General features: G+C 44.0%; 1 protein-coding gene across 28 annotated transcripts in view; it reads right to left on the reverse strand.

Annotated features, from left to right (window-relative positions):
* CADPS (calcium dependent secretion activator) overlaps positions 1 to 23,886 on the reverse strand; it is a 476,275-nt gene that overhangs the window by 4,119 nt on the left and 448,270 nt on the right. For all 28 annotated transcript variants that reach the window (XM_043587832.1, XM_043587835.1, XM_043587838.1 and 25 more), the window contains one exon: positions 418 to 522. In XM_043587832.1, coding sequence (XP_043443767.1) covers positions 418 to 522 — 105 coding nt within the window. The remainder of the gene's footprint in view (positions 1 to 417; positions 523 to 23,886) is intronic.

The following is a 23,886-nucleotide window of genomic DNA, read 5'->3' on the forward strand; positions in this document are numbered from 1 at the left end:
AGGTAAATATTTCTATTACATTAATTGTGGCAAAATTTTATTTAATTAAACCATAAATGAAATTGGTAATTGATGTGATTAGCATAATGGTACCAAAAGCCAGCTTTTGAAAGTCTAATGCACAGGGCACGATGGCCGCTGCAGTATTTTTGCATGACAGATACATAAAGTATTTTTCTGGCCTGGATAAAATGTCAAATTCCTTTTTATTAATTTTTCCTTTGATGTCTGAGTAATAAATTAAGCATGCATCCCAAAGTGATTTCAGAGGTTTTTCTTGCCCGAGATGCTATTTTAGAAATCGTCTTGTTTTCTATGCAAACCAATATTCTTTGTGTTAAGGAAGTTCTGCAGCTTGACAATGAAATGTATTTCAGTAAGCTATTTGCAAAAAAGAATAATTATTTTTTCTTTTACCTTTACCATCCTAATTAGTGTTTTCAATTGATAAATGTGAAGCTGTAAGTCCATCCGGTCTGTCAACCAGGTGCAGATCACGTTCATGGAGCTGTTGTACCATTGCTGAAAAAAGAGACAAAAGTTCTCCAGCCAACACATCACGAAGCATTCAAAGAGTAGAGGGAACAGGCCACGTTTGAGCACCTGCTCTGTTCCAAGGAGAAACTAAACGGTTAAAGAGAATTGGAGAGCATAGACATCGTGAACACTAACTGACACAAAATCACAAGGTACCAGATCGGCCTGAAAGAAATGGGTTCGGACTTAGCATCTGACACAGAACTCTCCCGCTACAGACATCTCCTATACGATCGATTCATATAGACCATCTTTTGCTCTTCTGATTCTCCTTTTTGTTGGTTAGTTTCACTCAGTTGAGATTCAAGTCACTGTCTATTTCCTAATGCCACCATTTCAGATGCCCAGGGAGATGGGGCTTCTCCACTGGACAAACGGATGTCACCTGCTACTTACCTTTTGAAAAAACCCAGACCCTGTCTGCTTAGGACAATTCTGGGAATCCGGCTGAGAGCCTTACGAATTGAGGGTGAAGTTTACCTTCAATGACCCTATTGGCATTGGGATAGAGACAATGAAGGTTTCTCTTTAAGGGCCAAATTACACTCTGGGCAGCATATATGCCCTTACGTTGGCTGTGCAATCTGTTTTAATCTTAACACCAAAAAATTATGGAAGATGAGAGAAAAAAAACATCTACAAATGAGCTCATTTCAAGCTGTTGAAATCATACTTCCCCTTAAGGGGGTTAAATTTTGCTTCTTGTCTGTGAAAAATGCTTGAAGCTGTGTCACTTTAGACTGCCACCCCTGTGGTGCAGGAAGTCTCTGGTGCGGTATAATTTTGCAGTACTGCTCATATATTCATAAATCTCACTCAGAGACATATGAACAGTGTTATGAAGTGTCAGTATGAAAAAAAATCTAATCTTTTAAACTTCACCAGGTTTCATTACGCATTGCCGCTTATACCAAACAATTTACAAATAAAATGAAAAGGTGTGGATGGACCTATATATTTATTTATAGGGCATCTATATGAACTGTGCACAGCAAACATGTAAGAAAAAAAGAGTAGTTACAGAACCGAGGCGACGCGTGCTCTCATGCTAACACACACACACACACACACACGCGCGCGCGCGCACGCACACACACACACGCACACACGTGCGCGCGCACAAGCACACGCGCACACACTGCGCACCAGTGGGGATTTGAAAAGCATAAATAAAAACATGTTTCTGATGGTAAACTCCACCCTTTCTCACCTAAAGATCATCCAAAATCAGTTTATGCCTAACACTCACAGTTTTTCCGAAGCCTTGTTTCTGACTTAATTTCTTTTAAAAAAAATTAATTTGGGTTTTTACTCGCAAGGTAGAACTGCCAAGTTTCACCTTGTAAGAAACGACACAGTCTCAGCCATGGCGTTCAGAAGCCCTCTTTGCAATCTTTCATTTCTAGGCTCCTTCCTCATCAGAGCCAATTGTGGCTCTCTTTGGAGCCCAGCCGCAAACAGAGACCACACTACCCCAATCAAGGCGGTATTGCAGCCTCACAGCCAACTTCTGCTCTTTTAAAGATCATGGAGGCGAAACCGTCAGTTTTAGGAACCTTCTGTCCCTCCCCAGGGAGCAGGCGGGGTGGGGGGTGGGGATTTTTTCCCTTGAGATTCACAGTTCACTCCATGTAGGAGGGGGTTCGCCCGGGGTCAAGCTGCTTCAGGCGTGGACAGGTTTTCCCCTCTAGGAGTGAGAATGTCTTACTGAAACTTTTTTTTGGCGGGGGAGGGGGGGGGGGGGGTGGGGGAGGGGAGGGGAGAGGCAGTGATTATTGGGGAGTGTTTTTGGCACCTCCTGCCTTGGGATTCTGGAGCTTTTGCTGTCACTGCATCTGGGTTTGTTAAGAAGGGGTCTGGAGACAGAAATATCACCAGGTTCCTGGTGTTTCTGCAGCCCTACCTTACTCTCAGCAAGTGGGGGGCTCTCTCATGTTCACTTCAGCCCTCAAATGCCATTTGCTGGCTTTATCTGACATGCAATCTGGGGACTCAAATAATGTAATTTGAGAGTCACGAGCATTGCTCCCCCCTCTCCTGTACCTCCTGGGGTTGGAAGATGACCTTCGAAGAACATGGGGACCTCCTGGCCAAACCTACACACCCAGGGCCACATGATGGGTGCATCTCAGGGACACAAAAGAGGAATGTGGCACTCTGGCTCCTAGGCAGAGGTGGCATTTTGCTTTGGCTGTGACAACAGGCAAACCGGCGCTGGCTTCTATCACTGCCAGCAAGCCTTGTGCAACATGCCTTTTTTCTCTTTGCTGAGAGACGTGCCACCTTTCAGGGGGAAAAAAAAAATAACGACCCTCCCCACCCTCCCCACCCCCGTCCTCATTTTGTGTAAGTGATTCCCATTCTTGTCAAATGGCTTTTAGAGAGCAAACAATCAAAACAAAAGTAAAAAGGTAGAATACTCTCAATACTCTGTCTCTGCTGCTGAAAGCATAGGGAGGTAGGAAATGCATACAGCGATGGCTCAGCGTGTCACGCTTGCAGATTCCCACCCCAGGAGAACAAGCAAAGCCCTGGAACATCCATGCCTTTCCTCCTGGATCTCACATCTAGCAAAAGAAGTGTAAAAAATGTATGATGCCCCATTGGCTACGCATTTAAAGAGGCAAAAGGGAGTAAGTCACTCCTTTCCAAACCTTATGCTCAGTAGATGAAGTTGGATACAGCACAGCGCTAACTTGGTTTTCCAGAAAGGCGCTTAAAGGCATTTGGATGTCGGAGAAAGCAGGAGTCACTGCCTTCTAGAACTTTAAAATGTTAGAGGTGAAAAACAGCTTCCATATTATCGTTTGTACAGGACGAAACAGAGGCCCAGAGAGGTGAAGCGACTTGAGCAAGGTCACACAGCTAGTGAGTTCAGAAGAGGCAGTTCTTCAGGATTAGGCACTGCACTGAAACAGCTGATCGTCTAATTACTCCTCCCGAGGATGGTACAATAGCGTGCCGGTCATGAGAGCCGGTTTGGAGCACCTCTTTCCAACTCCACATTCAGGATATCACATTGACAGCTAGAAATAGGCCTTGGTGGGAGTTTTTACACCGTGGAAATTGGCAAACACCACAAGCCAGGGCATTCTCCCTCCCAGAAAGCCAGTTGTTACACGCTTACCAGCCCATTGCTGGGTATCTGGGTTCCTGCTCGTCCTCACGTGGTCCTTATTACTCAGGTGTGCGTTATTTGAGATTGATGCTAATAAAGCAGATTGGTTATGATTCTTCAAAAGAGGAAATAACACGTTTTAAGGCCTCCTATTTTGTTTCGCCTTGGGTTCAGATGTGCCTTTTCCGGAAATATCCTAACCCCGGGACACTAAGGTTTTGGTAAAATGCACTCTAAACCCTTAAGAATAAAATCGTGAACTGACAACATGGACTAAGTAAGGATAATCGCGACTCCTTTGCCAGCCTCCCCTTAGTTCAGGTGTGTTCATTGGGAACTCCCTAAATAAGGTCACCTTAATCCTAAAAATGCACTAGAGAAACAAAATCCTAGTACCCAGGGCCCCTTTAAAAGAAAGGGGATAATTATGTGGAGGTTTTGGAGCTAAAACCCAAAAGGTTTCCCATCTAAAGGAAGTCCCTGGGAAAACTGGGGACTCCTCTAGGAGTTGCAAACGATCTGAAAGTTCTAGTTAGGAGGACCTGGAAGGCTGATCGGAGACTGCCTGTTCGTCTTTCTTCTTCCTTTCTACAGTGTAGTCATTAAGAGCCTAGGCCTTACTCGTCTTTTCCCTGGTTTTGTAATCTTGGGCAAATTACTTATGGTTTCAAAGACTCAGTTTCCTCTTCAGAAAATGGGGATTCATCAGCCTTTCATGGTCTTTTTGAGGGTGACAGGAAGTAATCCTAGTAAGGCTCTCGGCACAGTACTTGGTACTTATTAAGGCTTCAATTAACGTTAGTTCCTGCCGTCATCACCACCATCACTAACCTCTCCATCACCATCACCATTATCAGCCCGTGCTTCTCTGTCTTTTTCTCACACTAAGAAATGCCACAGAACAAGGGAGAAAGGAGAGAGCAAGTGAACACAGAAACCCTGTGGTGGTGGAAAACACTGCTCGTCTCAGAACACCTCTGGAATTGCGTGTCTAAGTGTTACAGGACACAAACTCCATCTGCGCAATTCCACCGTAAAGTTGTTCAGTGGTAGATCATCACCCAAACCCATACAAGCATCCTGGGTGCATAAAGCACATTTTAAACTATACTGACCTAGATTTAATAACGGATTAAAAGGATTCAGACAAATAACGAGTGATTTTTCAACTTTGTGTGGATAAAGTACAGCTTCAGCTTGGCTTGGCTACTTATTAGCTGGATAACCTTCAAACAAGCTACTTAACTCTCTGACCCTCAGTCTCCTCTTGGGGTTAAAACCAGTACCTACTTCATAGGATTACTGTGAGCGTTAAAAGAGACAATTATGTAAAGTGACCAGGAGAGTGTCACATACTAAACACTCAATAAAATATCGTGACTATTATTATTACTCACAGGAACATAAAGCTGTCCTTTCCACATACAACACAAAGGAATTTTCTTGATTCATTTCTAGTAGGAGCTTAGATAATTAACATGCAGATATACTCAGGTATTGTGCCCCATAAACACACCGACTTCGTGCAGAGAAATCCTTATACACAACGTCCCTTCTGTAATATTGGGGTGCACGATAGCCAGGATTACGGTGAGGCTAGTGAGGCGGGGTCTTGCCCATGCAGGATCCATGGATATTGTCTTTAATATTCTGATATTTCGTTCATCCTGGGTTACTTGCCTCGGTTTTGATTTTTTTAAAGATGCATTAAAATATTTTTGACCTTGACTACTATATTTTTGGACTCCCCCTTAAATTTTACAACGAGAGGTGACTCATTCACCTCTCCCTAGTCTCTGTCCTTGGGTTCACTGTTCCCCGGGGAAATTTTACCGCCAGGAAACGCTGCAGGATTGAGAGCTAAAATGAATAATTCACACCTCGCTGGCCAATAGAAGGTTCGGACTTCCACTTTAGATTGGGATAGTCTCTAATCAGCAAGCAAGGGTGTGATTATATGGTGGCGTTGCTTTATGTTGCTTTACCTCTGCCGCCCTCAGGGCCACCTCGAGGAGTCTAAATTCCTACACGGATGAGGATCTGAGTTCTATTGTTAGATCATCTCTAAATATGTATTGCCTTTGAAACTGGCATTCCCCGCCTTGATGTTAATTTGATGTCCTAAAGAGACCTCACTGTTAATGATGCGTTTGTTTTCCGAGCTACCCACATATCACGTGAGGGGCAATGACAACAAGGAACAGAGGCCCAACGGAGAACTCTTCAGTGTGCTTTCCTTCGCACTAATCACAAGGGTAATGTACGTCCTTCACTTAAGCAACCCCCTATCACAGCGGACTGCGTATAAGACGTTGGAGTCTACCGTCTTAAATGAAGTACTATTTCGCACACGATTCGCCAACACACACACACACACACACACACACACACACACACACGGGCACAATGAACAAAAGTATAGGTATCCATCCCCCACTTCTCCAAAGTTTGCCTTAGGCCACTTCCCTTTTACGAAAGACCTACATTAGCACCCGTTTTTGCTATCAGAAAGAAATTGGAAGAGGACTTTGGCTTTAATGAGAAAAGGCAAAAAACAAAAGCGGCGTTCTGGGTTTGTGTTGCAATGAATTGTTATACAGGGAGCATGTACCCCGGGCAGGGAGAGTGGCCCCACCAAACTCCTTCCGCGGGAACTATACTCAGCATCTCAGTCTCAAGCTGCCACAGGTCTGACTTGCCTCTGTGAGCATCTGTGCCTTGTCTCCATTTATTCTATGCATCCTTCAGCCAGATGTGTCCTAAGGTACTAGAAGAGCCTTGGGGAGCCTGGGAGGCTCAGTCGGTTAAGCGTCTGACTCTTCAGTTTGGCTCAGGTCATGATCTCGCAGACTGTGGAATGAAGCCCCACATCGGGCTCTGCCCTGGCAGCTTGGAGCCTGCCTGGGATTGTCTTTCTCCCTCTCTCTCTCTCTCTCTGCCCCTGCTCATGCTCTCTCTGTCCTGCTCTCTCAAAATAAATAAATGAACATGAAAAGAGGATTAAAGAAAAAAGAAAAGCCTAAAAAAGGTTATGGTTTAGGTCTGAGAATGCTCAAAAAGTTTTCCATACAAACGAAATGGTGTTTCTTTACACCATTCCAGTTCAGGAAGGTTTTCACAGGAATGCTCTATTTTCGGATAGTAAGGGAAACCAGTAGTTACCTACGCAGGGAACACCGAGCCTTTACGATGTCCAAGTGCTATGCACAGCATTCCACAAGCAGTTTATCATTCAGTCATTGAGTTGAACTCTTAAGAGGTTGACACTATTAACAGCCTCATTTTGTAGAGGAGGAAAAAGCACATAGGTAAATTAAATAAGTACTCTGGGGTCACAAAGCATTAGTACGTGGTAGGTTAGTTATTTACCATGACATCTGTATGAGCTGTCCCATTCAACTCAATAATTAAAAAACATAATGGTTTGTTTATATAGACACAACTCCAGTTCTAGGTGTCTCCTCAGCAAAGCCATTCAGCTCCAAAACTCTCAAAGGAGAAGTGTGTGGGTAGGATAATGTTGTTGAACCTGTTTCCCTCAGAACCTGAGCTTGACTTGGTATTGAAAAGATTCTACTTTTTGTGAGCTTGGAACAGTGCTAAGCAGAATGTGGGAAAACCACTCAACAACCTTAAAGGACTAGTGGACAGAGACCATCACTGCTGAAACTTAATGGAAATGATTAGAAAAAGCTGTATGGGAATGAGGCCATGCCATTTCTTAGCTAGAATCCATGTATTTTTTTTTCTTCTCCTTTGTAGCCCTATCTGATCTCTTCTTCTTTTCTTTTAGGTTAGTAACTCAGCAAATGCTACTGGGAGAAAGTTCTCACAGTGGGCAGGTTGAGTTTCCAAGGTGAAATACAATTAGCAAAATTACCTTTATCACAATGGATTGAATTTTCTTAAGAGTTTGGAGATACAAAAGTTATAACACTGATTACAATTTCAGGGCTGAAAAAATATACATCATAAACTTTAAAGTCTTCGGTGAGTAGGGACAGTAAAATAGTAGAGCCTTGGGGAAATTTGGTTTCACGTGAAATTGAAGAGGGCACCATCAGAAAATGTTATAGAAGAAACAATTTTAGGCAGAGTCCCAAAGCCAATGAAAACAGTCTAGTGCAAAACTCAGTTCTTCCTCTGTCGCTTTTCTCTTTAAAGAAAAATTTGATTGGGGCACCTGGGTGGCTTAGTTGGTTAAACATCCGACTCCTGATCTCAGCTCAGGCCATGATCTCACGGTTTGTGAGATCAAGCCCTGAGTCAGGCTCTTCGTGTGCACTCTCTCTCTTAAAATAAATAAATAAACACTAAAAAAACATTGTACTGAAGTATAACATGCATATGGTAGTGTCTCGCTTTAAGTAAAACATACACGCATATATATACATGCCAAACAAGACATGTTGTCCCATGCCTATAACTGAGGGTAATATTTCGCCCAATATTGTAAAAATGAGCTCTTTTTGAAATTACGGTATTGGGCCTAAGGTACAATAACCACCACGCAGAAACTTCACACACCTTCTTGTATTAAAAATTTGTGACTCACTCTAATATATCCTAGGATAAATGACAGCTGAAATCTAAAAGGATTGGAGTTCTATCGTTAGTTCATTTCTAAGTAAATATTTCCTTTGAAACCAGCATGGTCAAGCCATATATGCTGGGCCGACACAGCACTAAAAGCCTGGGCAGTCTGTGGCTAACTTCTCAACAGTTGAATTTCTCCTATCATTTGTAGTCTCGTTTCACAGGGGAGGAAACTGAGACTCAGAGAAGTGACCTGGGAGCTAGCAAGAGCCGGAGCATAGGAGGCTGAGAGGCAGTGCAGCCTAGTGGCTAAGAGAATGGACGTGAACCGGGCTTTCTTGTGTTTGAATCTTGGTAAGTCCCTTAACCCCTCCGAGCCTCGGTTTCCTCCTCTGCTAAATGGGGACTGTAATAAAAACTACTTAGGGTTGCTCTGGGGATTAAAAGAGTTAATAGGTCTGGAGGACTTACCACAGTGCCAGGCACATGCTACAATGTTAGCTGTTAATACCACAGCCAGGCCATCACACCCTGTGTCACAAATAAGGAATCTTTCTAAGTTGCAAGCTCTGTAGGGTTGCACAAGGCATTCTGAGAAACTCCCGTTCTTCTAAAAATGTCTGTGTAAACAGACAATGTGTAACCTCTTGATAACCATCCTGTATTTATGGGCTGAAGAAGCATAACGAATGCTGGAAGGTTTTAATTTTTTCTTTGGAAAGTACCCTTTCTCCAACTCCACACAGCCACGCTTCAGAGAAACTGCCTCAGCACCTTGCCTAGAGTGTCTAAAGAAGGAAGGGCATTCTGTTTGTTGGCAATGAGTCAAAGAGGAAGATGATACTTTGACCACACCCATGTGACTAAGTTCTTCACTTTGCTTTTTGTGACAAAAGTGGGTTGTTATTAGTTAGGGGGGAAAAACCCGCAACCTATTTAAACTGCTGTATTGAAATACTGTAATGAAATCTTTTACGTTTGAAGCTTTCAGTGCATATTTCTTCCTTACAATATGGGTAATTTAAGAGCATGTGAAAAGCATCATCCAGGGTTTCTTTACACTTCAACCAAGTATCCATAGCTTTGTTAACCCAAGCCACAATTCCACAGCCCCGTGGGTCTCTCAGGTCTGAGGATTGCCAGGGATCTGGTTGTATTCAGTGTTCTATTCCAGATTCAGAGAGGGTCTGGTAAAGAAACCTTGGCACATTCAAGCCATGTATGCCGAATGGGCGAAGCAGTAAGCATCTGCATGCAAATTTCAAGATTTGTCAAAGTTCCCCAAGGGCTGAAGCCACACTTCCTGAAGGGCAGATCATCTGAGTGCTTTTAAAAATGGGTACGTAGTTGAAAGGCATCATCTTTTGCTTTACTCGAGTGTTACTGTAATTCAGGATTTGATTCACCAAAACAACCGTACCTAGAAATGGGTATTTCCCAGTCCCCGCTTCAGGACGCTCAGCTAAAAAAAGCACAGAGACACCAAAAAATAAACAGACATCGAAGTCAGAGGATTTGGGTAATCAGAATGAACTTCCAGGCTGTCTCAAAAGTCCTTTTTAGGGGCGCCTGGGTGGTGCAGTCGGTTAAGCGTCCGACTTCAGCCAGGTCACGATCTCGCGGTCCGTGAGTTCGAGCCCCGCATCGGGCTCTGGGCTGATGGCTCAGAGCCTGGAGCCTGTTTCCGATTCTGTGTCTCCCTCTCTCTCTCTGCCCCTCCCCCGTTCATGCTCTGTCTCTCTCTGTCCCAAAAATAAATAAACGTTGAAAAAAAAAAAGTCCTTTTTAGCGGAGTTATTGTTGTTGCTTTTTAAAAACTATATAATTCTTTGGATGTCTACAAACCCATTTCATTGAGGTCTTTGTAAAGCTGTCTTACTGCTGTGGCTCTTCAAGGTACTAAACTCTGGATTACCTGGCCCCAAAGTCTGATGCAATCCAGACTGATGGAGAAGTCAGAAGCACCTTGTTGAAACCAAGGCTCCAAGACCCATATTTACCCACAACCTAGTCCCAAGACCATTCACCTACTCTTTGCTGTATTGCCTTCTCATAACGAGGATATAGTGCAGTGAAACAATTTTTTTTAAAGCTTGATTTAAGTTGTCACTGTTTAAAACAGTTGAATCTTCAATAGGAACATGTATAGAATTTAGCATTCGGGAGCAACATTATTTTAACCTCCTTTGAAAAGGCCTAAATATTACCTTAATATTCTTTTTATTAAAATAAGCTATAACCTTTTCAAGACAAAATTTCAACTTTAAACCTGAAATGTGGAGAAATATCCAGCAACAAGTGTCTCTAGCACCGACATTTCAAGTGAATCATCAAAATCGTACTTGGATCCTGACCTGTACTTGGATCCTGACCTAACACACTGCCTCCTTCTCACCCAAGTCAGGCCTGTTACCACCATTTGCCTGAGGGAAAATACAAGGGAAGTAAGAGTCCTGAAGGATCCTTTCTGAAAGCAAATCAAGCAGGAGAGTTTAATTCAAAGCTAAGCTTACATGGACTATACATCGGTGTCTCTCTGGAAGACATTCTTTTTTTTTTAACTTTTTTTTTAATGTTTATTTTTGAGTGAGAGAGAGACAGAATGCAAGTGGGGGAGGGGCAGAGAGAGAGAGTGAGTGAGAGAGAGAGAGAGAGAGAGAGAGAGAGAGAGAGAATCCAAAGCAGGCTCCAGGCTCCAAGCTGTTAGCACAGAGCCTGATGCGGGGCTCGAACCCACGGACTGCGAGATCATGACCTGAGCCAAAGTCAGATGCTTAACTGACTGAGCCACCCAGGCACCCCACGTGTGTGTGTGTGTGTGTGTGTGTGTGTGTGTGTGTGTGTGTATATATATATATATATATATATATTTAATGGTTTGATCAACTTGTGGGTAATCTCTGTAAACTATCCAAGCTAGCCAAAGCCAGCCTGGAAATGAGTTTATTGCTCCTGGATCAATCAGACTGCATGAAACCCCATGAATTCTGCCCAATCCCATGTCTCAATATGGCAGGGGGTAACGTGCAAGCAGACGTGACAGTCCCCAAAAGGTTTTCTTTCCTAGTACCTGTAAGATATGGCTGGCAACAGTTCACCTTCTCTGAGTGAGAAAACCAGTAGATAGGTACCTACTGACAGGAAGGCATGTGATGGCAAAGCGGAGGCACTAATGTGAATTTTCAGTCGTGAATGCTATCCCAACTCAAACACAAATGCCTCTCTGCCACCAGTTCCTCAACCCAAGCAAGCACTATTATGAAAAGATAGACACCTAGCAATTCTGCTTTTTAGCACAGATGCAAAAAGATTGAACGTAGGCTCTTGAAGAGACATTTACACACCCATGTTCATATTAGCGTTATTCATAAGAGCCAAAGGTCCGTCGACAGACAAACGGATAAACATAGAGTGGTACAGACGCACCACGGAATAGTATTCAGCCTTTAAAAGAAAAGAGATACCGTCACAAGCTACAACTCCGAGGAAGCTTGCAGCTACTCGGCTAAGTAAAATAAGCCAGTGGAAAAAGGACAAATATTATACAATTCCACGTATGGGAGATATCTAGAAGAGTCAAATTCATAGAAACAGAAAATAGAATGGTGGTTGCCAGGGCCTAGGGAGGGGGAGATGGGAAATTACGGTTTAATGGGTATGGAGTTTCAGTTCTGCGAGATGAAAAGGGTTCTGGAGATTGGTTGCACAATAATGTGAATGTATTTAACGCTACGTGACTGTATGCTTTGAAATGGTTAACATGGCAAATTACGTATACATATATATGTGTGTGTGTGTATATATATATATATATGTATATATATATATATATATATGTTTACTTATTTATTTATTTTGAGAGAGAGAGAATGCGTGTGTAAGTGGGGCAAGGGCAGAGAGAGAGAATCCCAAGCAGGCTTTGTGCCACCAGCACAGAGGCCAGTGAGGGTCTCGAACCCATGCACCGTGAGATCATGACCTGAGCCGAAATCAAGACTCAGAAGCTCAACTTACTGAGCCACCCAGGCGCCCCAACATGGCAAATTTTATGTTATATTTACTTTGCCACAATTAAACCCAAAAGATGGGAAATGAAAAAAATCACTTCCTATACCAAAAAGGAAACTTTCCTTAAGAAAGCTCAGATATATAACAGTATACATATTCTAATCTGAACACCCAACCATGTTTGACAAAAAGCCAAAAAAAATTCTTTGTAAGATGAACATGGGCATTTCACTTAATACCAGGACTGAGACAATTTCTCAAGGCCGAGTTTTGAGACTGCGAAGAACAAAGAACAAATCTGGTAGCATTTGCTCAGTCATTTATTTGGTTTATTTAAAACACGCCACAGGGCCAACATTTCTAAAACTGTGAAATAGAATTAAATGAAGCCCAGAGACGAGAACTAAGAAGGCTCATAGAGGATTAGGTCCAAACAACAAAAAAGATGCATTTTTCACAAAGCATCCTCGTATGTGTTCACAGAGACTCCCCCGTCCCCTCAGCGACCCCCGTCCCTGACTTTCCAAGCAGAGATGTGATCAAGCAGCACTCTGCCCTGACACCCTGGTTCTTCTGCCCAAAAGGGCAGCAGCGACCCCATCCAGAATCACTTGCAGCACAACAGACTTATTAAGGTTTGGAATGCGTGTTCAGGAAGCCCTTATTTTAGGAAACAATTAAGTAGAATTAGGCTAATAATGCAAGGCAGGCAAAGCTTTTGCCCTTTGCTGAGAAATAACTCCTGCATGGAACAGCTATACTCATAAAAATCATGTATTTCTTAAATGCCTCAAAATGATCTTTGCACCAAGCTCAGCAATTAACCCTGCCCCACTGAGGAGCGTTTATTCCCCAGGATAAGGAGGATTAATCTCCATGTTTGCCCGACCAATGTCTTTGGTTGGTGAAAACGCAGTCTGAGGCTTTGGGCTGGGAAGAGGAATTTCCGTACGTGGGAAGTGCACAGAAGGGCGGCAAAGCGGACACGGACACGAGGGGCCGGATGCCCCCTGCCAGGGCCACATTGGGGGCCAAGGATCTTCTTGGGCCTGCCTGTTCCTAACCGGAGGGAGGATGGAAGGCCTTGAGGTGGCCTGAGCCTGGTCTGCTGAGGGGATTTTCTCCACCCGCCCCACTCCACTCGGTCCTCACGGTAGCCATTCATGGGCCTTCTTCTGGGCCAGAAGCAATAGATTTCCCACTTCGGAGCCTGGGCAGGAAGTGACCGCTGGGCGAAAGGGGGACACAGACCCTCCTGTCCAATGCTTTGTCTCCTTGACAACACCCCAGCTGGTGGCCCGAGGAACAGACTTAATTTCTTTTCTTTCTTTGCCCACCCTCCTCCCCGCCCCATACTTCGTTCCCTCTTTCTCTAGACGCAAACGTACGGCATCCAACATAAAGTTGCCGAAATAGCAATCTTGTCTCTGAATATATAAATTGCAAAAATTGATATGAATAAATCTGCAAGTAGCACACTGATTGTGGCACATTTTATCAAAAAACGGCGCTCGGTCGCTCGGTGGCTGGGGAGGGGGTTGGTGTCATTACACATACAGAAAAACATCTGCAAACTCCCAGTTTCTTTACTTAGAACTGAATGGAGGCATGACCTCCTGTTCCTTGCCATGAACCCTGAGTTCACACTCATATTTTACATGTTACAGGAAGCCACAGCTCGCCCCAGGGGTGCTGCAAACAGACACGCAGAAGCCAGATGTAGCTCCCCCCTGCTCCTTAATGCACCTGAAGAAGCCGGCAACTCGACATTCAAAAGCTGACATGCTCGTAGCTTAAGGTCACTTCAGATTTTGTAAAGAGGAGGACAAAACCAGGAATGCTTCTGGGGCTGGGCTGTCAGCGGGGAGGCGGAGGGATTACAAGAAACCTGTGACTCTGCCTCTTTCTGCCTTTGCTGGTAGTTTTTTTGTGTGTGAACAAGTGCCATACAACAGATTGAGCCTCGTATAAAGGCCTGAGACTGTGCAAGGGCCCCCCGCTGGGCCTCAGCTGTGCTTGCAATTAGCAATAGGCACGGAGTGATTATTGTTGCGGTAGCGGATGGCAATGCGAAGTGACAAGTTTTATGGGGGAAGTTGAGAGTGGGGATGCTCTGCAAGTTTCTCTTTCTTTCTTTTTCCTCTCTCTTTTTTTTTTCCTCGTTCCGCAAAAACCCTTCCTCGGGAGGTTGCCACCTCCCGTTGCAGGGAAAGCTATTTTTTTTTTCCTCTCTCTCCCTCTCTCTCTCTCTCTCTCTTTCTCTTCATTCAAAAGAGCCTTAACAAAATTGGTGAAAGAATATTTTTCTCGCTGCTTCAGCATGCGGCCTTTCTGGGTCAGGGCTGCCTCGCTGCCCTATTTAATGTCAGAAATACCCATTTGCCTCAAATTAGCAGAGATCTTCGAGTGGAGGGCAGGAGATTAAGCAGACAAAATTACTCAGCAGGTGACGGTGGGGTGGATTGGGGGGTTGAGAAGTCTTTAAAACTGACTACAAGACATTATATACTTCTGACAAAAGAACATAGTAATCCTACCTGCTTGCTTTAACCACTGTTGTTTGCCTATTATTATGTGCTTTAATGCTCATGAGAGCAAAAGTGTTGCTGACAGTACTCAATTACCATAGTAACTCACACCAGTGACCTCTTATCGCGGGGCTCCCAGCCCAGCTCGACCAATCCAAAGAGTCTGTATCTTTTTATTTATTTCCACGGTGACACATACTTGGACGGGAAAGCTCCAGATACAGGCCACTCCTCTCTTTGTCCGGGATAAGAACTTGTTTTGAAATTTTGAGTAAGGGCCTTTCACCTTTTCAATCCAAGGAGGGTCTGAAGTTTACGGGTGTGAGGCTGTGGGACGCCTTCAAAAACATGATGAAGACACAGAACAATGCCCAATAAAAAGAAAAGAACACGTGGGCACCAAAGGCCAGCAGCCTCCCAGCTGCAGGGACGGTCGTGTGCCTCCCTTGGGCCTCTAGCTATCGGGTCTGAGGTTTGGGAGGAGGAGAACGGGGGACGCTTCCCCGGGGAACGTCTGCCATTTTATCATACCAGTGGAGCGGACCCTAGACAAAAAGGCTACCCAGAGGGAGTTAATTGCAAATTTTTAAAAGGAAATAAAAGTAATACAGGCATAGGCGTTTTCAGCTTTGCATTTTCACTGGCCTATGAATGTGTCTGTGAATCCACATATGTACGCTGTACCCTCTGTCTAAATGCCATTGGCGAGTCAGAGTCGCAGGGTTCCAGGAGCAAACTAAATGCTCAGACAAGTCCTGCAGGAAAGAAAGGCATTTCACTCTGCTTCAAATTTTCCAAGCGTATCTGACTGAAGTACCACTTTCTATGACCCACCTATTAATATCCTTCAGGGTGCTTCTGTTCTACTGAACCCACTTTGAGAAAAAGTTCTACAGTGACATTAGTATTAATAAACATCAATAACAATAACAATAAGGAGGAGAAGAAGGAGGAGGAGGAGGAGAAATGCTTAATGAGCATGTATGTGTCAGGCACCGTTCTAAGCAGTTTATGTGAATTAAACGACATCAAGAAATAGTTCCTTTTTAAATCTTTTACATTTCTATCGCACATATCTGTATGAATTCATTCTCTATGAAAAAGGGAGAAAAGGAGATGTAATTAGCCATACGTAATAAATTGGCTTTTAATTTTCATTATATTTTCCCTGCTTCTGACTCTCCAGAGATCCCCTGGGGCTCCCTAAGTAAATAGTATTTTCTATAACCCCATGCCCTATTTAATATAAACTGGGGAGTGAGGAAGAACTTCCCGCAAAATTCTTCCACCTTTGAACTTAAGGTACCCAAATGGCAAAATCCCCCTCTCTTTCGATTAGCCTCCAAAGCCTCGCTGTCCTGAAAGAGAGAATCCAACTGAACTACCAAAATGAGATCTGGGCTTGTCTGTACACAGCATGACTTCTGAAACTGCTGCTCGTCTAAGTAATTGAATAAAAACATAACCAGTGGTCAAACCCTGAATCAAAGATGGACCATGTGCCCGACAGCAGCTGTTCCAACCCCCCCTCCCCCTCTCCCAGCTTGATGGGCAGGACCCATCACAGCAAATCAGGGTGAACTCGAGTTTCTGACTTCTGGTTATAGACAAGTTTTTCTGCAAATGTCAGAGGCTGATACCGAACTTTCAGCAAGTGGAATGGGGCGCTGTGACAGTTAAGAGAAAAAAGAACAGCTCTCTCACGTACCTGGATTTTCTCACTTTAGGCTCTTTCTTTCTCCAAGAGATGTAAATAATGAGCCCGAAGTGACTGAGCCCCGATCGGCTTCTAACCAGGCCTTTTCTGCCACCTGGGCCGTGCAGGGCAGGTGTGCAGTTTGGGCATTAACAAACTGACCACGGTTAACAATACCTTTTCCTGGGCCTATTTTCCTGGGGAGACGTTGAGGATTTAGTCCTAGGCCTCCCTGTGCACTAAGAAAATGGACCCCCGTGCCTTCAGCCCCTGTCCTCTCAAAGGAACCTACTGTTTTGACAAAATGTATAGTTATAATCCAAATTCACACTTTCAAAGTCATCTCAGTCCCTTAAAGCTCAATTATGTCGAAGACCAAATTCTAGTTTTGGTGGCATATCCTACCACCCATTATCTGTGTGAGAATTGCGAATAATTTATCTGAAAACTATGCTTTGATATGCATACAAGGACCTCAGAAGTAGGAGAAGGATTCATCCTATGAACTGAATTCAGATTATTCACGAACGGCATCTGCCCACTCCCTGATTGCTTCTTAGGTACGGGAAGTGCATTTAGAGTTAAATGCATTAATTTGCAAGCAGATTGACGTAAGCAACTGAATAAGAAATTTGCATACCATATAGAAATGATTATAGAAATCATACTCTAAAATAAGGATTGTAACTCATGTACGGAACAGAAAGATAGAATGGAGTGCCAACTTTGTCATTTTAAAACCGGGTTGGTTAATCACATTAGGGGTAATTTCATAATTTGCACATATTAAACTTTCTATAGTCATGAATCATGAGAGTTCTGTGAGTCAAAGTTGAAGTTCTTATGCAGGAAAATTTGCACTGGCTCTAGCGAGTTGTTTTCCTGGACTGAAGTTGTTTTAATCATCACTCTCAATATAAAAGAGCCTGACTTTACATTAGCATAAGTTCCATGCTATTACATGGAAAACGTTCAGATAAATAGGCAAATGGGATGCTTTAGGTCAAACCACACAGCTACTTTCCAAGCAGATGAGGGAGAGAAGGACACTGATGCAGCAGCACCAAGAGGCGCTGTCTAAACAAAGCTTCACGATTCTAAGGCAACCAAAGTCAACAACTGTAACTGGGTCCAGCACCTTTGTCCAAAGCCCTCCAAACGATTAAAAAATTAGACCTATGTCAACTTAGTGAACCTGGGCTCTATGGGAAGTGATTTCTCATAAGGAAAGGGTACGATCCTCTTAGGAGCCAGAGATGGCATTGAGCGGTTTCCAAAAAGCAGTCACTGAGGAAGGCTGGGGTGCAGGGGCGGGGCTCAGACACTAGTCCCGGAACTGGAAGGGAGTGCTGGGTTCCAGAGAGGGCAGGGTGGCCTGGATGCACGAGAAGAGGTGGCGGGAGACCAGGCTGAGCACGGCAGCACAGGAGAATGGCGAAGGCGTCTTAAATTCCCAGGAGGAAACATTTGCGCGTGCATAGCAACTGCCCCTTGCTACGAGGCCAGAAACCAGGTTTGGAGGCCGGGGCTCAGGCACAAGGAAGAGAAAGGCAAAGTGCTGCTTTTTAAAAGTTAACATGTGTTTTCCCCATGTGCAGCTGGGCGCCGCCTCCCAATGGCGCCCCTTCCTCTTGCTTTATTTTTAATTTCTGGAAACCATAGCCCCCTCTTACTACTTTTCACTGCGTGTGACTCTAATTTTTTTCTCTTTTTCTGGGAGGGAGCGGGGGGGGGGATCCCCACATTTGCCAGATCACTTACCCAAGACTTATCCTGGGGAGCCCACCACCCCATCTCTGGAAAAAGCATCGACTTCAGACCATTGTCCTTACACAAGACAGACCCTCGACCTTGCTGGACGCCCTTGGTATCTAGATGGTTTTGCATCCAGCAGCCAGGAGATAGGAAGCCTGTGTCAGTGAAAGATGCAGACGGGTCTGGGGCCTGAGCACATGGAGTTAAACCCTAAATTAGCCATGAGTTAATGTGTGCGGCCCGGATCACCCTGCCTTGCCATTAATGCTTCCCGTCCGCTTCTTCTCCACACCCCCCACCTTTTTGAGGCGACAGAATAAGAAATTAAACACTTGTGGGTTCATTCGAAAGAGTGAATGAAATTGAATAAGCTCTCAGTACTTGAGGCGCACAGCAAGCGCCTGAATGGGGCAAACCTCCTAAGTTGAATGGAGTGTCTTTTGGGACCAATTTGTCTCTTTTCACTCTTTATTCTTCCCTTTTTGCTGACAGATGTACAAAGGCGGAACTGCGCCGTGCAGCTTTATCCGCGTGCACCCACAGCAGCTGTCACTTTTGTCGAGCAAGTTAATCAAGCAAATGCCACCATATCCCACTTTCTATAAGGAACAACATGTTATAGACAGTAGTCTTGCTAGAAAGAGACTTTATTTTAACTTTGATTGGCTTGGTTCCCCCACCCCTCCCAACACCTTCCCCTTTTTTTCCCCCAAAAAGGAGGGAGGAAGGGGGGGTTGTCCCCCAGCCGACAATTTGGCTGTGATCATGTTAGATTTAATAATAATATTGTGCGTGGGGCTCAAGACACATTTGCAGTTCTTTCCTAAGGACTGAGGGGATGCCCCAGGTCTAGGTTTTGTGTGTGTGTTTTTTTTTTTTCCTTTTTCTTTCAGTGTGCTATTGTTTGTGCTGAACTGTTAGGCTGCACGTCTCAAGTTATAAAAAGAAAAGTGGAGGGCAGAAAATAGTATTATGCCACGGATGTCTTGGATTAATTTTATTCTCTTTTCTTTTGTAAAGCAGGTTGTGTTATTTACATATTTCTTTTGATAAACCCCCTTGCCTGGCTAAGCTTACAAAGACTGTGCTAAATACATAATAGCATTTCTTTGTGCATCTTGCCGTCAGTGAGTTCTTTAAGCTGAATGCCCGAATTTATTTCTAATGTACACCAACAAATGCAAACAGGCCTCCATTTCTCTAATTCTGTGTAAAGCCAAGTAGGGAGCCTTTCAAAGAATTCCCTCACGTCCACATCCCTGTCCCCTGTGCCTCAGTCACCACAGAAGCCACAGGCAGGAGCCAGCTTCATTAACCAGCGCACGGTGCTGACCTCAGCCAACACCCCTGAGCCCCCACTCACTTAGGAAACTGAATGCCAAAAGCAGACATATTTTGAATAAACAAACTCTTTAGAAACAATGCAGAGACCACTTTCCACTGGCCAAGGGATTTGCCACTTTCAAGGATTGGCTAACAGCTAATGATCTCTCTGGTAAGCTCTTTAAAGCTTCAAGATAAAAAACAACTCTTGCTCACTCTTCCTTTTTTTCCTTCCTTCCCTTCCCTTCCTCCTTCCTTCCTTTCTTCCTTCCCTCCCCCCTCCTTCCTTCCTTCCCTCCCTGCTCCTTCCCTTCCCTTCCTTTTTCTCCCTTCTCTCTTCTCCTCCCTCCCTCCTGCCAGCCCTTCCTCCCTCCCTCCCCCTCCTTCCTTCCCTCCCCCTCCTTCCTTCCTTCCCTCCCCCCTCCTTTCCTTCCCTTCCTTTCTCTCCCTCCTTTTTTCTCCCTTCTCTCCTCGCCTCCCTTCCTCTGCCCTTCCTTCCCTCCCCCCTCCTACTTTTCCCTTCCTTTTTCTCCCTTCTCTCCTCTCCTCCCTTCCTCCTGCCCTTGCTTCCTCCCTCCCCCCTCCTTCCTTCCCCCTTCTCTCCCTCCTTCCCTTCCCACTCCTTCCTTTCCCTTCCTTTTTCTCCCTTCCCTTCCTTTTTCTCCCTTCTCTCCTCTCCTCCCTCCCTCCTCCCTTCCTTCCTTCATCCTTCCTTCCTTCCTTCATCCATCCTTCCTTCCTTCCTTCCTTCCTTCCTGTTTTCATCACTTGTCACATTGTTTATTGTAAGCTTTGGCTGGAAATAAATCAAGGAAAGACTTTCAGGATACCTGATCACAAATTTTCACATCACTGACACTTTAGGCATTATTGGATAATGACCATGCAATGATTTAGTTGCAAGCGCATTTGTATTATGCAGATTGTATAACCATGCTATTTTGTAATTTTGGATTACTTTCCCCCTCCTGTAAGGCAGTGCTGATCTGTGAAACCTCATCATGCCATTGAAAACTTAGCTATGTGGTAGATGAAAAGAGTCAACAGGCCTCGTAGGAAAATCTTGGGCATTGTTATTTAATAATACCACTGTGTCAAGCTTTGCTTAAGGAACTTAAGCTGCTACCCTAAACCATTTATCAACTGTCTGGGATGTGATGGTATTGTGTTACCATCATTCCCTCTGCCCCCAAATATACCACAAAACTTGATTCTTATGGGATAAAAGATCTTAGACAGAACACAGAGGGAGATATAGACTGAAAGCTAAAACCCACCCCTCAGTTGGGCCTAGGTAGAAGTGGTTTTTGCAGCACATATGGCATGTAAGATTCCCCACTGTGCTGTGGTCCCTCTCTGCTGAGGATGGGGTTTCACCCTGAAGTGGGTACAGTAGCACTTCCTGGGGTCTCTCACCTTTGGGTCTAGGTTCTTGCTGGTGTTCATGGAACTCAAGATCAGCGACAATGTCCTCACGTTCAGGAGGACGCCTGCCCTGGCAGAGTTGAATGTTTATTAGGGGGGTCTGCCTGATTAGCTCTGCAACTCCCCACATTGTTAGTGGACAAGCCGTGACTAATAAGCCACTTTCTATCAGCAGTCTCGGGATTGCAATTTCTGCCTTGAAGAACTGCTGTGGTACATGCAGGAAATAGTGACTCTCTTATACTAAAGAATTTGGAAAAATTTGGGACGTAGGACACTCAGCGCAGTGGGAGTTTGGGGCACATGTTTGAGTACTGTAGGGTTTGTTTTGTTTTTTTCCTAAGGCATTATGGCTAGCTGTCTACTCTACACCAGAAAGAGAAGAGTTTGATCTAGAATTGATCACTTCACAGGCTTGTGAATTAAGTGAGTCAATTTGCCTTTCACTGACCCAACTTCTTTATGATTTTTTTTCTGAAGTTTATTTAGAGAGAGAGAGAGAGACAGACAGAGTGAGCAGGGGAGGGGAAGAGAGAGAAGGAGAGAAAAAAAAATCCCAAGCAGTCTCCGCCCCGACACAGGGTTTGAACTCACAGACTATGAGATAATGACCTGAGCCAAAGTCAAGAGTCGGACGCTCAACCGACTGAGCCACCCAGGCGCCCTTACTGACCTAGCTTCTTGATCGGTAAAAACCAACCTCCCAAGGAAGTTATGAGAATTATGTGAATGATCACATTTAAGCGTCTAGAATGGTACCTGGCACATAGAAAGTACCCAGGAAATATGGGTTCAGACCCACCCTCATAGCTGTAAGATGGGAAATATACATAAAAGTAACTCTAAATAATTACTCACTGTTGTCATTAAACGGCGATTTATTAAAACCGTCAATTAATTGGAATTATTCCACCTGTTTGCATTTGCCTTTTAGGAGAAAGCTGCCCTTTTTCCTCCCCACAAAAGTCCTCTTTAGGGTTAAACCAAGAGAGCAGCTTTCAGGTGTGGTTGGGCTAATAAACATTTGAGCTCCACCTTCCCTAGGCACTGGGATATGACAAAAAGAGCACTGTTTATAGAGTCTGGGAAGTTATGAGTGGTGCAATCCTGGATAATTCACTCTGTTTACATCTTCACGACTGGATAGTGACACTTGGGATTAAGGAGGGTAATGCCTAAAAGGACCTTGATCAGGAGAATTAGACTCTTGTCTCAAAAAAGGCAGAAAATGGAACTAAGGCATTATACAAAGTGTTTCAAAATTACAAACAGAAATGGCGTCCCAATGAATCTTCAAATTAACCAAAAAATCAAATGGACCCAAAGAATCAATTCCTCATTAAATTAACCAGAACATTATATATTCAAGGCTTCTGGAAAAATCAGGTGACAAGTGTAAACATTCATCGTGAGACACTTACAGACTTGGATTAGTATTTTTAGCTTTAGAATTGTAAACAGAAAATATCCTTGACAAGGTACACAAGATACTACGAGGGGGCTGAGGATTCATCAGTACCTGTTTAACAAAGAGCTGTTGAGGGCTCACGTATGCCACCGACAGACACAATCACTGCTCTCAGAGGTGGGGATGGAAAAAAAATCATAGTTTCAGGAGTTGGGGCCCCTGGAATCTTGAGGTCCTGGGCAAGTTCCTTCAGAACTGTAGGTTCGTGTTTTAAAAATGGAAATAATAGTACCTTGACCTACCTCTTTGTACAGTTGCTATAGAAAAAAATTTTTTAAAGGTTATGAAGTCGTTTTGTAGGATACAAAGTAGAAAAGGTATTGATAGAAATAGAAACGAACATGTCTTTCAGTATCTTTTATCTCGTAAATCAGGATTCACCAAGCTTTCCACTATCAACATTTGAGGCCAGATAATTCCTTGTAAATGTTTACCATTTATTCATTACATGTCAGTGACATCCATTTCTCGCTCAAGTTGTGACCATCAAAAGTGTCTCCAGACATTTCTGAATATACCCTGGGTGACAAAGTCATCCACAGTGGAGATTCATGGCTCTAAATCAATGGTTCTTGATCAGATTAAATCCTTGGACTTAAAAAAACAAAGAAAAAACCCCAGATGCCTGAGCCTTATCTTTGATCTACTGACTCAGAATTTTTGGTATACAGCTGAGATGAGTACATTTTTTAAAAATTACATAATTCTCATGTATATCCCAGGTTAAGAAGCATATATCAAAAAAAACCCCACATTAATATAAAAATAATTTAGCTTTTAAGGTTATGGAGCGGCTAATGCCTACAGAGGAAATATCCAGATGCCTAGACTGGAGTCCTCATAACCTGGATGAAGCCATCCTTTGTCTAAATTCGAATGTGCTTCTTTAAAAAGAAGCTCTAAGGCTAATGAAGAGAAGATGTGGGTGAGCCAGGAACGTTCCAGAGAATGAGACACTGTCTCCTTCCTTGGGCCTGAGCACAGAATCCTCTCCCTTTCTCTTTCCCAAGACTTAGGCTTCTAGATCCAGCCCAGTGCTGTCTCCTCTGAGGTCCCATCCCACTGGGATCTTGCTCTACGTTGGAAGAGATTTTCTTGAGGGATCCTGCAGCACGACAGGGCTCTTTGTTATTTGCTGTCACATTCTTGGACCTTTTCACCCCTGACTTTCAATGTTCCTGTTGGCATGGAATGTATCACTACCTTTCTGCTACAAAGCCCCTACCTTAGCATTAGGCAAGGCTGTGTATTGTTTCTATACCGGCACCACTACCGATGGAGGTAACAGCAAGGAGAGACATATGTGGAGTAAATTCTGTGCACCGAGACTGATTTATGCTGAGTGGTTTCTGCCTGTAGGCATTGCCTCATTCAGTCCTCCTAATCGAAAGAGTTAGATACTGTTTTTATCTCTGGTTTTACAGAGGAAATTGAGGCTCAGTAAGGTTAAGTTACCCAAAGTCACACAGCTAGTAAGTGGCAGACCCAGGCA

This window comes from Prionailurus bengalensis, chromosome A2 (genome assembly GCF_016509475.1).
Source record: "Prionailurus bengalensis isolate Pbe53 chromosome A2, Fcat_Pben_1.1_paternal_pri, whole genome shotgun sequence".
NCBI lineage: Eukaryota > Metazoa > Chordata > Mammalia > Carnivora > Felidae > Prionailurus > Prionailurus bengalensis.